This window comes from Choloepus didactylus, chromosome 17, assembly GCF_015220235.1.
Source record: "Choloepus didactylus isolate mChoDid1 chromosome 17, mChoDid1.pri, whole genome shotgun sequence".
NCBI lineage: Eukaryota > Metazoa > Chordata > Mammalia > Pilosa > Megalonychidae > Choloepus > Choloepus didactylus.
The window spans coordinates 20,390,386-20,403,826 of NC_051323.1; the positions used below are offsets into that span (position 1 = coordinate 20,390,386).

At 55.9% G+C, this 13,441-nt stretch overlaps 1 protein-coding gene across 26 annotated transcripts in view; it reads right to left on the bottom strand.

Annotated features, from left to right (window-relative positions):
• DYSF (dysferlin) overlaps nucleotides 1–13,441 on the bottom strand; it is a 227,828-nt gene that overhangs the window by 74,192 nt on the left and 140,195 nt on the right. For 15 of the 26 annotated variants that reach the window (XM_037807457.1, XM_037807450.1, XM_037807452.1 and 12 more), the window contains 5 exons: nucleotides 12,320–12,349; nucleotides 4,167–4,268; nucleotides 3,882–4,043; nucleotides 2,674–2,839; nucleotides 2,168–2,244 (listed from right to left, as the gene is read on the bottom strand). In XM_037807457.1, the coding sequence (XP_037663385.1) occupies nucleotides 2,168–2,244; nucleotides 2,674–2,839; nucleotides 3,882–4,043; nucleotides 4,167–4,268; nucleotides 12,320–12,349 (537 nt within the window). Of the gene's footprint in view, nucleotides 1–2,167; nucleotides 2,245–2,673; nucleotides 2,840–3,881; nucleotides 4,044–4,166; nucleotides 4,269–7,690; nucleotides 7,733–11,532; nucleotides 11,539–12,319; nucleotides 12,350–13,441 lie in introns of all 26 variants that reach the window. The other 11 variants (XM_037807433.1, XM_037807441.1, XM_037807440.1 and 8 more) reach the window with 2 other exon arrangements.

Consider the following 13,441-nt stretch of genomic DNA (forward strand, 5'->3'; position numbering starts at 1 on the left):
ACCCCGGCCCCGTTCACTCATGTCAACGCCGGGAGGACGGCCAGCCCGGGCCTCCTCACCGGCCGCCTCTGCCTGAACCTGCAGCCAGCAGGACCCAAACTAGCCCCTCCCATCTGGGTCTGTAGACGTTTTGAGGGCAGCACACACAGAAAGGAAATCCTGCTGGGCAAGCCCTGCACTTCTCTGCACAGTCTCAGGCAGCCCACTGAGGGAATGGAAAACAGGAGCCAGGTTCCAGCAGCTGGAGTTTGGGGCAAATTATCTGCCTAAATTCAGAGAAAAACATGCACCCAGGTCAGAAGGCACTAGCGTTGAGGTTAGATGAATATCACGTAGGGCCATCTGAAATCTCCGTCTGGGTTTCCCCAGCCAAGAAAGTTTCCTCCTCAGACCCATACAGAGAGTGGGCAAGTAATCCAGCCAGCCAGCCAGCCAGCCATTCATCAATCCATCTATCCATCCATCCATCCATCCATCCATCCCTCCATCCCTCCATCTGTCCCTCTGTTCATCCCTCCATCCATCCGTCCATCTGTCCATCCATCCACCCCTCCAGACAGACATTTATTGAACACCTCCTCCCAGCCAGGCCCTGTGCTGGACTCTGAGAATATAAAGAGGAATGAGCCCAAATTGCTGCTCAGAGCTGAGTCTGGGGAAGATGCTGATATTTACTGAGACAAGTAGGGCCTCAGTGAACAAGACAAACAAGGACTTGCCAGAGAAGGGGAGGAGCCAGGGAAGGCTCCTTGAAGGACGTGACCACACCAAATTGAGTCTTAAGAACGACCAGGAGTAGGCCAAGAGGACAGGGGCAGACGGTCTCCCCCACAAAAAACATGGCAGGCAGGGCTGTGGAGAGCCAAGGAGGCTAGAGAAGTGGGGCAGAGAGACAGCAGGACTTCTGCGGACTTCACAGCATCAGTGAAACTACAGGCCAAGGCCTCCTGCCCCGGCAGCCAACAAGGCCACCAGGCTGAACACCAGACATGTTCCTCCGGAAGTGGCAGAAAGATGAAGGAGATGAGAGAGAAGCAGAGAGAAGACCCTGTAAACACATCTCCAGGGACAGCTTCAAAGCTGAGTTTCAAGGATCCTGAACCCAACCCAAGTTTGTTCTCTTGCTCTTGAGGCTCTGATTTCATTGATGATTTAAAGAAAACAGCCCCCTCCTGAAGTGCCAGTGTCACCCCATCCCTGGTGAATAAACAGGCTGCTGACCCGAGGACACCAGTGCCTTCTAGCCTGGGAGGTCTGCCTGGGGGTGGCCTGGAAGCTCTGGGTGCCCCAGGGTGCAGAGCTGTGCCATGCATATGGAGCCCAGAGAGGAGGGTGACAACCTGGAGCAGATGGCGAGTTCACGGCTGCTGCTCAGTGTGGCCTTTCCCCATCTCCACTGCAGGAAGGGCTGGGGGGGTCTCCACCCTACAGGAACTGGAGCCACTCCAGGGCCCCATGTGGGAGAGTGTGCCCCACTTGGCAGAAGATGCCACAGACTTCCTGTCATGCCATCTGGCACTTGCACCCAGGTCACCAGCCAGTCTGAGCTTGCCGAGTATATAGCCCAAGTGTGACTGTGACATCCCCACAGGTTTGGATACCCTTGGAATAAGGTCTGTCTCCTGCCCTGCTCCCTCCCCTTCCCTGGGGGGTGGGGTGAATGGGGGAGACAGGGCTTGGAGACAGGCCCCCCCTTTCAGACCTTCCTCAAAGCTGCCACCCAGCACAAGCCCATAGATGACTCTTCCCCCAAAGACAGATCCTGGCTGGGGTAGGGCAGGACGATGGGGAATGGAGGACCCCAGACACTGCCCAGTCACTCCCTCCACCATCTTCCTTCTCTCCGATTTGCTCCCCACAACCTTGACCAACCAGATCATTCCCAGAGGAGTCATTTTTCTCCCACTCTCCAAAGAAAATGATTGGGTCTTGCCCAAAGAGCAGGTCTCCCCACCAGACTAAAAGCTCCCCATCCGGGTCCCTTCATCGGAAGTGTGCGGCCACCATGGTGCAGAGGGAAAGGCTTCATGGAGGTTGTGCGAGAAGCAAGGGCAAGGTAGAAGGAGCGGGGTGAGACGAAGAGTGGAGAGGGGCAAGGAGACAGTCCATCCGCGCCAGCCCTGGGCAAGAGCCCATGTCTCTCCCAGAGGCCCAGTGCCCAGCCTACCTGGACAGGGATGAGGGGATCCTTGTCATCAATGTCGATGAGCACATCTTCCCCAGGACTGAGTAAGCTCACGTTGTCTGCAGGGGGAGAGCAGCACCCAGGCCTGAGACAGGGCTCCCTCAGGGCACCCCCTCATCAGCCACAAGACTCAGCCAGGAGCTGCAAGCCTTGCCCCTGCAGTCACTCCACACACCTCACTTTCTCATCCTCTTCTTCCCTCTCCCATTTTTATTTCTCCCTCCTCCCTCCTCACCCCCCACTGTCTCACTTCCTCAACTCTCCCCCAACCCCTGCCCCAGCCCTCCCCTCTCAGCTCCCTCAGGAACCGGTCACCTGCCCTTTGAGGTGTGCCCAGAGTAAACCTGGGCTCTGCCCTGAGGAGGACAGATGTCCACCCTTCTGCTCTAGCTGACCATAAATAGCGTTGCTCATTCAGGTCTCAGGAAGAGAAGGCCTTCAGGAGCTCCTCGCCTGGGAAGTCACACCTGCCCTGGCCCTCTCCCTACCTGGGCCACCCAGTGGGGATGGACTCTCAGCTGAATAGGGATCACACAGGAAGCTCTCCAGGGAGCGGACGGTACACTGGCCCACCACGGGCCGCCGGCCAAACTGGCGGTTATCGATGACCTTGACCACAATGGGGGGGCAGTAGAGTTCCTCCCTGGGCAGCATCTGGGGGAAGGGAGAGGGGGAGAATCACTCTCTGGGAAGTGGTGGGGGGTGAAGGAGGAACCACAGGGCCAGCCCAATGATCGGAGAATGACTACACGCCAAGGATAACCCCCAACAGCCATAAATCCAAAATGGCGGTCAACCCAGTCCAGGAGCAGGGAAGCCACACACTTTCTCCATCTGCCTCTTGGATGCCATTTGTAGAGGCTGACTTTTCCCCATAGCTTTACCTTCCAAATACATCCAGCTCAGCCCGAAGTTAAAACGAGTCTACTTTCCCTGAACCGTCACTGGCCAGGAAGGAGAAGACGGGAGAAGTTGGCCCAGGATTTGACATTTCTTGCAGACAGTCCCCCCCAAGTGGATACTCAAGAGTTGGCTGACAGACCCAGATTCTTCCTCCTCATCCCCACCTCCCCACCCCCCAAAAAGAAAGCACTTTGAACGCAACTTGAAATAATTTATACTCTCTCCTTCGGTGGCAGCTTTGGCTCAGCCAAGAGGAGGCTCCTGTTGACAGCCACGGTCCTGGAATTTCTATAGTGCTTTCATCTTGCAAACCATTTTCCTTTCCTCAGACTTGCCTCACTCTGGTCACTGGCCCTAGGCAGCCAAGGGAGCTGGGGTGTTTTGCAGGCCCCAAGCCAGGCCAGGAGGGCTGTGGGATGTGCTCCTCGGAGGGGGCCTGGCTGGGGACAGGGAAGGTTTGGAGGCATCCCAGAAGGGTGGAGCCCCAAGGGACACTCCAGGGTCTGAGGCCTATCCAGAAAGGAAAACAGCCACAGTGCAGCTCCTTGGGACTTTTGCTGCTCTAGCAAGCTGACCCTATCTGTGCTGCTTGCAGGCTTAAATTATTTTAGTGAGGAAAGCATGAGCATTTCCTCCCCATTTTACAGAACAGGAAAAGTGAGGCGAGAGAGCTACTGTGAGCTACCCAGAGTCTTGCAGGGAGTCAGGGCAGAACCCCCAGTTTGTGTGAAGCTTTAAGGATATCCAAGCACTCGGGACCCTGGAGGGGAACAGCAGGGAGATCAGGGCTCACCACTTCCATGAAGAGGGTGCAGATGTCGAAGTTGGGGTTCTTCCGGAGGTTCCTGATGACACAGGACTGCACCGTCTGGCCCCCACACTCCACCACGAGGCTGGGGGACGAGACACTGGCCAGCTGGTAACTCTTCATGTTCCGCAGGCCCCAGGCCAGGATCTGAGGACATGGAACGAGGAGAGCTGGAAAGGCCCCAGGAGCTGGACCTGCTGGGCTGGGGTCAGGAAGGGGACGGGCCAGGCTGCCCCACAGCCCCAGCACCCCGCCCAGGGCCTGGCTCACCTCGATGGCGGTGCGCTGGAGAACCGGCTTGATGTTCTGGGGAACCACATAGATGTTGGCCTCCCTCTGAGGTGGCGGGTAGGGCAGGTCTGTGTCCTCCGACTGCAGGGGACAGCATAGTGGAAGGGTGACAGTGGTGGGAGGAAGACCAAGGCAGACAGGCAAGAAAAGAGGACAGAGGGGACAGAAAGAGGGACATGCACGGAGAGGCACAGGCACTCAGAGGGCTCGGTCAGCTCTGGCCAGGCACCATCTTCTCCAGGATCACAGTTCAAGCATCTGGACCCACGGTTGAGGTCACCCTGCTTCAAATGAGTCCCATGTCGCCCTCCTCCCAGAATGCAGGCTCTGATGCACCCGTGAGCCGCTCAGTGTTCCCCCCATCCCAACACACACACCCAGCACAGCCTCCAGCCCCAAACCCCCATCTCCCGCATGTGTCCACATGCTTACCCTGTGGGCCAGCAAGAGCAAAGTAATTTTTTTTAGGCTTTTATAAAAGGGATTTATTAGTTTACAAATTTATAATTCTAAGGCCATAAGTGTCCAAACTAAGGCATCAACAAGAGGATGCCTTCACTGAAGGAAGGCCAATGGCGTCCGGAACACCTCTGTTAGCTGGGAAGGCACGTAGCTGGTATCTGCTGTCCTTTGCTCCTGGTTTGTGTTTCAAAATGTCTTTCTCCAAAATGTCTCTGGGCTTCCGTCTCTCTTAGCTTCTCTCTCTCAGTTCCTGTGCATCCTTGCTTGTTCTCCTAGGGTGTTTCTCTCTAAGCATCTGGGGGTCCTCTCTTAGCTTCTCCAGGGCAAACTCTTGGCTTCGTCTCTTAACTTGGCATCTCCAAACATCTTCAGGCGTCTGGGTCTGTGTGGGCTCTCAGCTCTCTTAAGAACTCGAGTGATCTAATTAAGACCCACCCTGAATGGGTAGGGTCACATCTCCATGGAAATATTCATTCAAAAGGTCCCACCCCACAAAATTGGATTAAAAGATCATGGCTCTTCTGGTGTCCATAACAGCTTCAAACTGGCACAGCCTTTAAAAAATTAAAATATCCCCAAATGAGGTTTATCAGTATTTCCCTTACAGTCCTTGGTACAGGAAATTGCCAGTGGAGGAAATGCAGCTCAGAAGTTTCTGGATATTCACCATAGCCCTGGAGAGGGCTCACTAACAGAGTCTCTAGCCAGGGGGTTGGCCGACAAAGGTTCTACGTACTTTTTTCATTGTTAGTTCTCTCTTTGGGTGCCCAAAACAGAAACCTGCATCCACAAATATCAAGATTTGTGTAGGAGATAGGCACCCCAGCACCCTGCCTATCTGTCAAATGCTGAGTTCCCTGGGAGTTTTTGAACTAGAGAGACCCCATGACCTTGGGGATGAGGCTACTGAGGACCCCTGGGCCACGCGGCTGCCTACAGGCCATCATGAGCTGGGTGACGCCCCTGGGGAATTAGTCTTCCTAGGTGAAGAGCAGAGTAATTTACAAATGGGACAAGGGGATCTGGGACGTCCTGCCCCCAGGAGCCGGAGGTTCCTCGTACCACCACGGACCAGAGATGAGTGTGGTGCGAGTCGACACCAATCTAGAGTGTGCCGAAAAGCCCTGGGACAGAATCCCCAATGATTATGAAGAACTAGGTGAGGGAGCAAGGAGTCAGGGGAAGCAGGTCCTATCACGGATTAGTCCTGGGAGGGAAGCGCAGTGACTGGGGACATGGGCTCTGGGTGCGAATCATGTCTCCACCACTTATTAAGTTAAATATGTTACTTCACCTCTCTATTGCTCAACTCTTTTGGCTATCAAGTGGATATTAAAATTATTTCAACCTCCAAAAGTTATTGTGAGGCTTGAAGAAGTTAACACCAGTGCAACGTTTATAAGAGTGCCTTGTTCATATAAACACTCAACAGGACCACCACTACCAGCTCACGTGGTACATTTGTGACAATTAGAGAAAGATGTCCTTTTCTTAAGACTCTTTACTTCCATGTCAGAAAGTTATCATAGTTTCCTAGTTTATTAGAACAAGACATTTTACTGCCATCTACTGGGAAATGTTTATAAAAATATATAAATACATGATGTCAGCTCTTAAAAATGAACCCCTTAGATGCTGTGCCTTGTGCAGTGCACAACCTGCATGCCTGTACATGGAGGCCCTGACAGTATATGAACTATAATTTAAAAGGTTGTGCTGGACACTAAGCAGACCCTGCCTCATGTAGTCTCATTTTAAAAATCACGGAGTCACTGGATTCACTCTCCAGGTGACTTGTTTTGAGTTCCTTCTCAAAGGATGGTTACATCCATCGACAGATATCCTGAAGTGGATAGTGGGAGCAGTCGGAGCAGAGAAACCCACCAGCTTCCTCCAGCCTCCTCCAATCAGTTCTCAGCTGGTCCCAGCAGTCACTCCTGCCAACGGACTCACCGATGACGCCACGCATCCCTGACCGGTAGCAGTCAGGAGCTCAGCTTTAGACAGTCCTTGAGTCAACTTCCAGCCCTGTTGCTTCCCAACTCTTTGCCATTGTGCAAATTATTCAACCTCTGAGACTCAGAATCGTCAGGTGAAGATCGGGGGTAACAATATGCCTTATAAAGGGTATAATTTATATACCTTATAAAGTTGCTCTGAGAATAAATGAAAGAACAGACATACAGACTGCCCGACACATAGGAGGTGCTTTATAAATGGTGGTGACTTGCTGTGCTTCTTGACGTCAGTACCATTATCTTGCCTATTTTTGTTACTGTTGACCTTCCCAGGATGACCTGAAGATTGCAGAACCGCCAGAAGCATCGCTCAGAATCACACTGGCTTTTTAACTCTCCCTAGATCCCCAGGGCACAGAGTGACGGAATCCATCACTGTCCTCCAGACTCACAAGGCAGGCGTGGCATGGCACAGGAAGCACTACAGCTGAAGACTGGCTGGGAGATGAGCCCATCGGGAGGAGGAGGATGTGCAGGCTGCCGCGGGGCACAGCGCAATCTACAGCGTGAAGGGCACCCCTCGAGCAGCGCAGGCAGGGCCAGCACAGCCAGCATGGGGCCAGACACCTGGGAGACCCCTGGCTCAACGTGCCCCCTTGCACTGCATGGCACATGGAGGCAGGGGTGAGCCCGAAGATCCATTCACGGCCTGCCCACGTGAGCCCGGACTAAGCACCCAGGAAGAAAGGGGGCACAAAGAAGAGGTCAGGAAGGGAACATCTCAATCTCCCCTGGGTGGAGAGGCAGAAAGACCAAACCCTTCTCATGGGGCTGCAACACACCCCTGAAATCGCCAAGGAAGTCCATTAATGCATACCCCCCCAGAACATTCCTCTCTGAGCAGCATCCCTTTGATTTCTTTTGACCCCTTATTTCCACCACCCATCTCTCCCCCCAGGCTTCCTGGAGATCTGTGGTGACACCGTTCCCTTCTATACCCTGAAGACCGGGCTCCCTATTTTCCGGGACCTGTTCACCCGAGGAGAGGGAGACAAGAACCTGGAGAAAGTTAAGCTCTAGTACCGTTTGGAGAAGGCCCTGGAGGAAGAAGGCAGGTGCACACAGCTGCGGAGCGCCAGGCCAGTAGAGGCAGGAGAGACAAGCAGAAACAGTGGTTAAAAATGCATCCGTCGAGCAGCTTCTAGGCACGAGGCCATCTCTGTCCTCGTTGTCCCCACGGGTCCCAGGACGCTCTTGCTGCCTCCCACAAGCTCCCTTCCCAGGACCCCTGCCCCTCCGGTTCCCTCTCCACCCAGCCGCAAGCTGCCACCCCAGCCCTCCTTCCCCCTTTGTTCCCTCAACTGCCACTCTGGGGACCCGGTATCACGACACACCTACACCTAAACTCTCTCTGGTCTCTAAGCACCGTGGAATCTGGTTCGCCCCAATCTTTCACTCTCTCTACTGGATCTTATTCCCATCCACTGTCCTCCCTGCATCCCCTCCAGTAACCTGACTCCCTTCCCTCCTTCTCAAGAAAGCTTCCTGAAAAGGACGGTCCTCCCTCGCTTCCACTCTCTCCTCTGCCCCATGCACTCTGCTTCTGCCCGACGCTTCTCTCCAAAGCCAGCAACAACCTGCTAGTAGCTCAACCCGAAGGACACCCTGTCTGGTCTCTCTCTGACCAACCCACCTCAGCCTCTTCTAAAATGCTCTCCCAGATGCCACACTGCCAGCCCCTCCGGCCTCATGGGCAGCTCCTACCCTGTGCTTGCTGAGCCTCCCCAGAAGCCCCCCTCCGCCTCTGCCCGGCCCTGAAGCACTAGGCCCTCTGCACCCTAACATCTTTCCTGAGCCGCAGATGCACACCCCCAACCTCCTGCTGCTCGGTGCTCCTTTGTGCTCAAAACCGGCACCTGCTGGCTCCTGCACCCAGGTGTCTCAACTTTCCTCTGGTCCAGCCCACCTGAGGGGCGGGACACCCTCACTCTGGGACACGGCTTCTCAACAGCAGTGGGGGTAGCTAGAGACCGAAAGTGCCACCAAGACATTCTGATCCGCTGTGCTGTGTGGGTGTGGGTGTGTGTGTGGGGGGGAGTCTCTGAGGATCCCAGACCTTGGGGGCAGCCATATACTATAAGCCTAATTTTAGGTGGGGCCACATTTGACCAGACCCTTCCTTGCTCTCCCTCCCCACCCACCCTGAACACAGGGCAGACCTGGGGGTCTTACAGAAAGGGTTCGACAGGGGTACAGGGTGTTTATCAAGCCAGCTCAGACCAAGCGGGCCCTAAGGGCAAATGAGGATCCCTTCCCAGCAGAGCAGAGCCCACCTGGTCGCCCCGGCTCAGCCCATCTATCCTGCTGGCCTGTGACACAGCACAAGAGTCCTGAGCCACGAGGGAGGCTTCCTCCCCCAGGCCCGGGGACCACCACCCTGGGCAGACATTCATTTCCAGGGATGGGGAGAGTGTTGGCAAGCCCCTCCGGCCACCTCGGTCGCCCTGTCACCAGTAGCCCAGAGACACCCCCCCACAAACCCAGCAGGGGACGCTCAGGGGACCCCTCTGGGCAGCCCCATCCCGGCTCCTCAGGGAGATCCTGCGGGGACAGCTAGGCCGGCTGGGAGGGCTCCGTTGTCTGCCTGCCCCACCCAGCTCGTTAGGAACAACATGTTGCTCTAATTACACTTCCCAGGAAAAACAGTGTTTTAAATCAAGGCCTTGGGGGAGGCATGGGGGATGGGGGACCACTGGGTTTATTTTTCTGATCGCAAAACACTGAACTTTGCCTTCCAGTGTTTTGGGAGGTGCAAGGGAGTACCCAGGTAAACCTCAGACTGAACCCACACCCGCAGCAGGGATCTGGAAGGGCGGATGGGGTGGCAGCGGGTTGGCCCCTGGAGCCTGCAGAGCCTCCCCAGGGCAGAGCCGGAGGAAAGCAGCAGAACCCAGGGGCCGTCCTCCTAACCACGCCCCTCTTAAGACCTGGGAAAGCCAGCCCCTCCCCCCCACTGGGGGTCCCAGGTGGGGCCTTCCCCTGTGCATGCCTCAATACCCTGGGGGCGCCCTGCTTATTAAGGAATCTGCAATCACCTCTTCTGCTGCGTGTGCATGTGTGTGTGTGTGTGTGTGTGTGTGTGTGTTCTCTCAAGTGTACACACTCGCACACCCTCACACGTGCATGCACACACTCTCCCGTTCTCAGGAAATCTAAAATTGCTGTTTCTTTGAACTCATTCCCCTTGGCAGCAAGGATCTCCTTTGTTCTCCAGACAAGAAGGAAAAGAAATGAGACAGAGGGCTAAGAAGAGGCGGGGAGAAGGAGGGAGCGAGGGAGCTGGGGCCAAGGAGCCAACGGAGGAAGACTGGGAAGACTGGAACCTGCTCGGGAGGAGAGGGAAAGAACAGAACGCGAGACACCAGCCAGAGGCCTTGGGAAGGAAGACGCCCTGCACCCCACGCGCTCTCTGCACAGGGCCCCGGGCCTTGCTCCACGGCACTAAAGCCTCACAGACACCATACGACAGCCACCCGCTTCCCCACCAAGAGTCCCTAGAACGGAGGGTCTAGGTGAGCATAAAGCCCTGGGAGAGGGGAACTCATGCCCCTAGCACTGGCCCCAGGTGGTAACATGACCCACAAGGCGCTGCTGCTGGGGACCATCCTCTAGGCTCAGAGGCCATCGCCGGAGGCCTCCCTCACTCGCTTTTCCAATCCCTGCTTTCAAACCCAGCCCAGGGTTCCCTCTTCCAGGATGCCGTCCCCCACTGTCCTCCTGAGAGCCCTCAGCTCAAGCAGGCAGCATTTCAGCTCATTCATTTACACTTCTGTCTTCCAGGCATCTTCCAATCTGCTGCCCACAGGTGCATGCAAAGGGGCTGCCCACAAGGGGAGGCTGTCCTGCCACCATCGTTGCCCCCATCCATTCCTCCCGGCCCAACTCCAGTCCAGGCCCCCTTATGGCAACTGTTCCAAAGGCCTCCCTGCTGTGCCTGCTCCCCACCCCATGCGGCCAGACACCCTGCCATCCCTCCCTGCTCCGGTGGCTGCTGGCCCAGATTCCAAGCTCCCAGGCTCGGTTGTGCAAGGCCCTCCAGGGAGGCTGCAGCTCTCAGGCATCAAGCCTGGGAACCTGGGAGGGGCCGATGGTGGATAGGAGGCAGGGGCTTGGCTACAGCAAAGAAGACAGAAATCCAGCCAGAGGCATATCAGACTTCCCCAGGACCAGTAGCAATGGCAGGTTTCTTAAAACCAAATCGGTCCCAGGAGCTTGGCTTGAGGCTTGGCCCTCAAGGAAGGGGGGAAATGGACTAGTCTAGAGACCCCAGAGCTGTGGTAGGTGGTCGGGAAACCCAGGGGTGAGGGGGTCACAAGGTCATCTTCTGGGGTTGTTCTGGGGCCAGCTGATACCCCATTGGCTGACTCCATTCATCTTACTGGGCCTCGGCCCCTTTGGACCTGCTGGCTCAGCCAGCCCTGGACCTGGCAGACACCCAGGACTTGCTCCCCCCACTCCTGCTGACCCCCACCCTGCCTCAGCCTGCAGCCTGGCTGGGTCTGCAGGAGGACACTTGGCCCTCTCTGGGGTTTGGCCCCAGAGCTGCAGCTTTGATTTGCTTCCTGACAACAAGACTGCAGTAAGAGCCCTGCTCTCAAAATCTAAGGCTCCACTGTTATATATTACAAATTCAGTTATTGAGAATTTTAACTTTCTTTAATAACTCATCCCTGAGCTGGGTCTTCTTTAGAACAGGCTGTGGGTTTTGCCACAGAGTGCTCTCCATCAAGAGACAGGGCTCCGTGCTGCCTCCCTGGACGGGACTTGGCTCCCCTTTCCAAATCAGCAGTCCTTTGCAACTGCAGCCAGGAGCAGGAGGCTGCCTGTCAGGTGCAATTACGGCCAGCTCGCTTGGCGGACCCCACCTCGGTCTGGGAGCAGAAAGGAAGTGAGGTAAGGGGCACAGGGTCTGTGGATCCCACATCCTGACCCCGCACTCTCAATTCCAAATTGCAGTGAAAATGTCAAACGGTGTCCGCTCCCAGCCTGGGGATTCCCTGATGGCAGGAAGTGGCTGCACTTTTCCCAACTCCCCATCTGACCAGGGCTCTCTCTCCAACCAGATTCTCCACCCAGGCCTCCGCTGCCAGCTCACTCTTGAGGATCTGCTCACAGACGAGCAGGAGGCCCTAGGCAATGTGTTCCTCATCTCCCGTGGCTCGGGACATGGCCTTGCTTCACCTGGACACAAACCCCAAACTCCTTTCTGGTCTCTAGGAATCCCCGACCCATCCCTAGCCCCCAAATCAGCCAGGCCCCAAATTGTTTCTCGGCTGCCTGGGCCAAAGGCACGTTCCCCGACCTTCTCCCTAATTGCTGCAATGTCTAGCAAATGCCACCTCCACCAGAATCCCTGACTGCTTTAGTCCCTTTGAACATTTCATTCTTGTACCTCCTGGTGTGACCAGGTGGGACTCTGCATTGCTGGGGGTGTCAGGCCTCCCAACAGGACGACAAGCCTTCTAAGGCCAGACTCACCCAGGACACACCCCAGGCAGTCCTGCACCTCCATGCAGAGTGTGGGGTTCTCCACATGCTACGTGCCCTGGGGCGCCAGGAAAACTCTGGAGCCATGTCCAGAGGCTGACCTTCACCTCCCCTCTGTCCCTGCCCACCCACCCCACAAACCACAGCCATGAGGGTCCAGCTCACCTCATCCAGGATCCCTGACGTATCAGGTAGCTGCACCACAATCGTGGGGTGTTCCAGATCCAGGGGAATGGTGGAGGGGGGAAGGGGAGAGGGGAAGAGTTCACTATTAGCGACAAGGAGCACCACGCCAGCTGGAGATCAGCACGATACATGTCACTACAGGGAGGAGCCCAGAGAAACCAGCTCCCGTCAAGGGACACGTGATTTCCAGCCATGCCCCTCCGCACGGTCCGTGAGAAAGAAGGTGTGACGGACATCAGTGCAGAAGGACTGGTGGGAAAAGCTAAAGCCTAAGTCTACAGCCCAGGCATCTCTGGAGGTGACAGGGGAAGAGAAAACGACAGACAGGGGTGGGAAGGCTCCGGGACCCTGGAGTGGCAGCCCAAGAGGAGACAGGCTGAGGCCCTGCACTTGCTGCTCCTGCTGGAGCTCTGGACTTGGGGAGCCACAGAGAGAATCAACCTAGAATCCTTGGGGCTGGAAGAGGAGGCTTCGATGGAGGAGAACCTGGAGAGGGACAGGAATAAGTGGCGGGGAGAGGCGGGGGGCAACTGAGGGCTTGTACAAAAGACCACTGAAAATCACCCGGGCTGCCTCGTGAGGGCTGGGGTGTCCAAAAATAGCCCAAATGAGCTCTTCTCAAAGCTGCAACAGGGCCTGGTCTAGAGTAGTGTTTGCTGAATCAAATGAGCCTGGGAACCAGTAAAAGTCCTACATTTTCTATCACAACCCCCAGGAGAGGGAAGGACAGCAGCTGAGAAGGGGCTGAAGGCCCTGTGCCTAGGAGAGGAAAGAGAATGGGGTTACGGGAGGAACAATCAGTTGGGAACTATGATCTAAAGTGGAGCTGCAGACCTCCAGCAAGCACCAGAAGGCCTGGAGGCTGGTGGATATACGGGGTGCTGGGCTGCAGCCTCAGAGTTCACTCGAGCAGGTTGGCAGTGGGAGCCAAGCACCTGCACTTCACCCAGCGTGTTTGGTGAGGCGGCTGCTGCTGCCAGGGGATCACGCTTTGAGAACCACTGGACTAAATCAAGGTTCCAGGCCCTGGCTGCCCACTGAAATCCGTCTGGGCATCTTTAAAAGCTGCCAACGTCTTGAGCTGCAAGCCCAGAGCTCTTG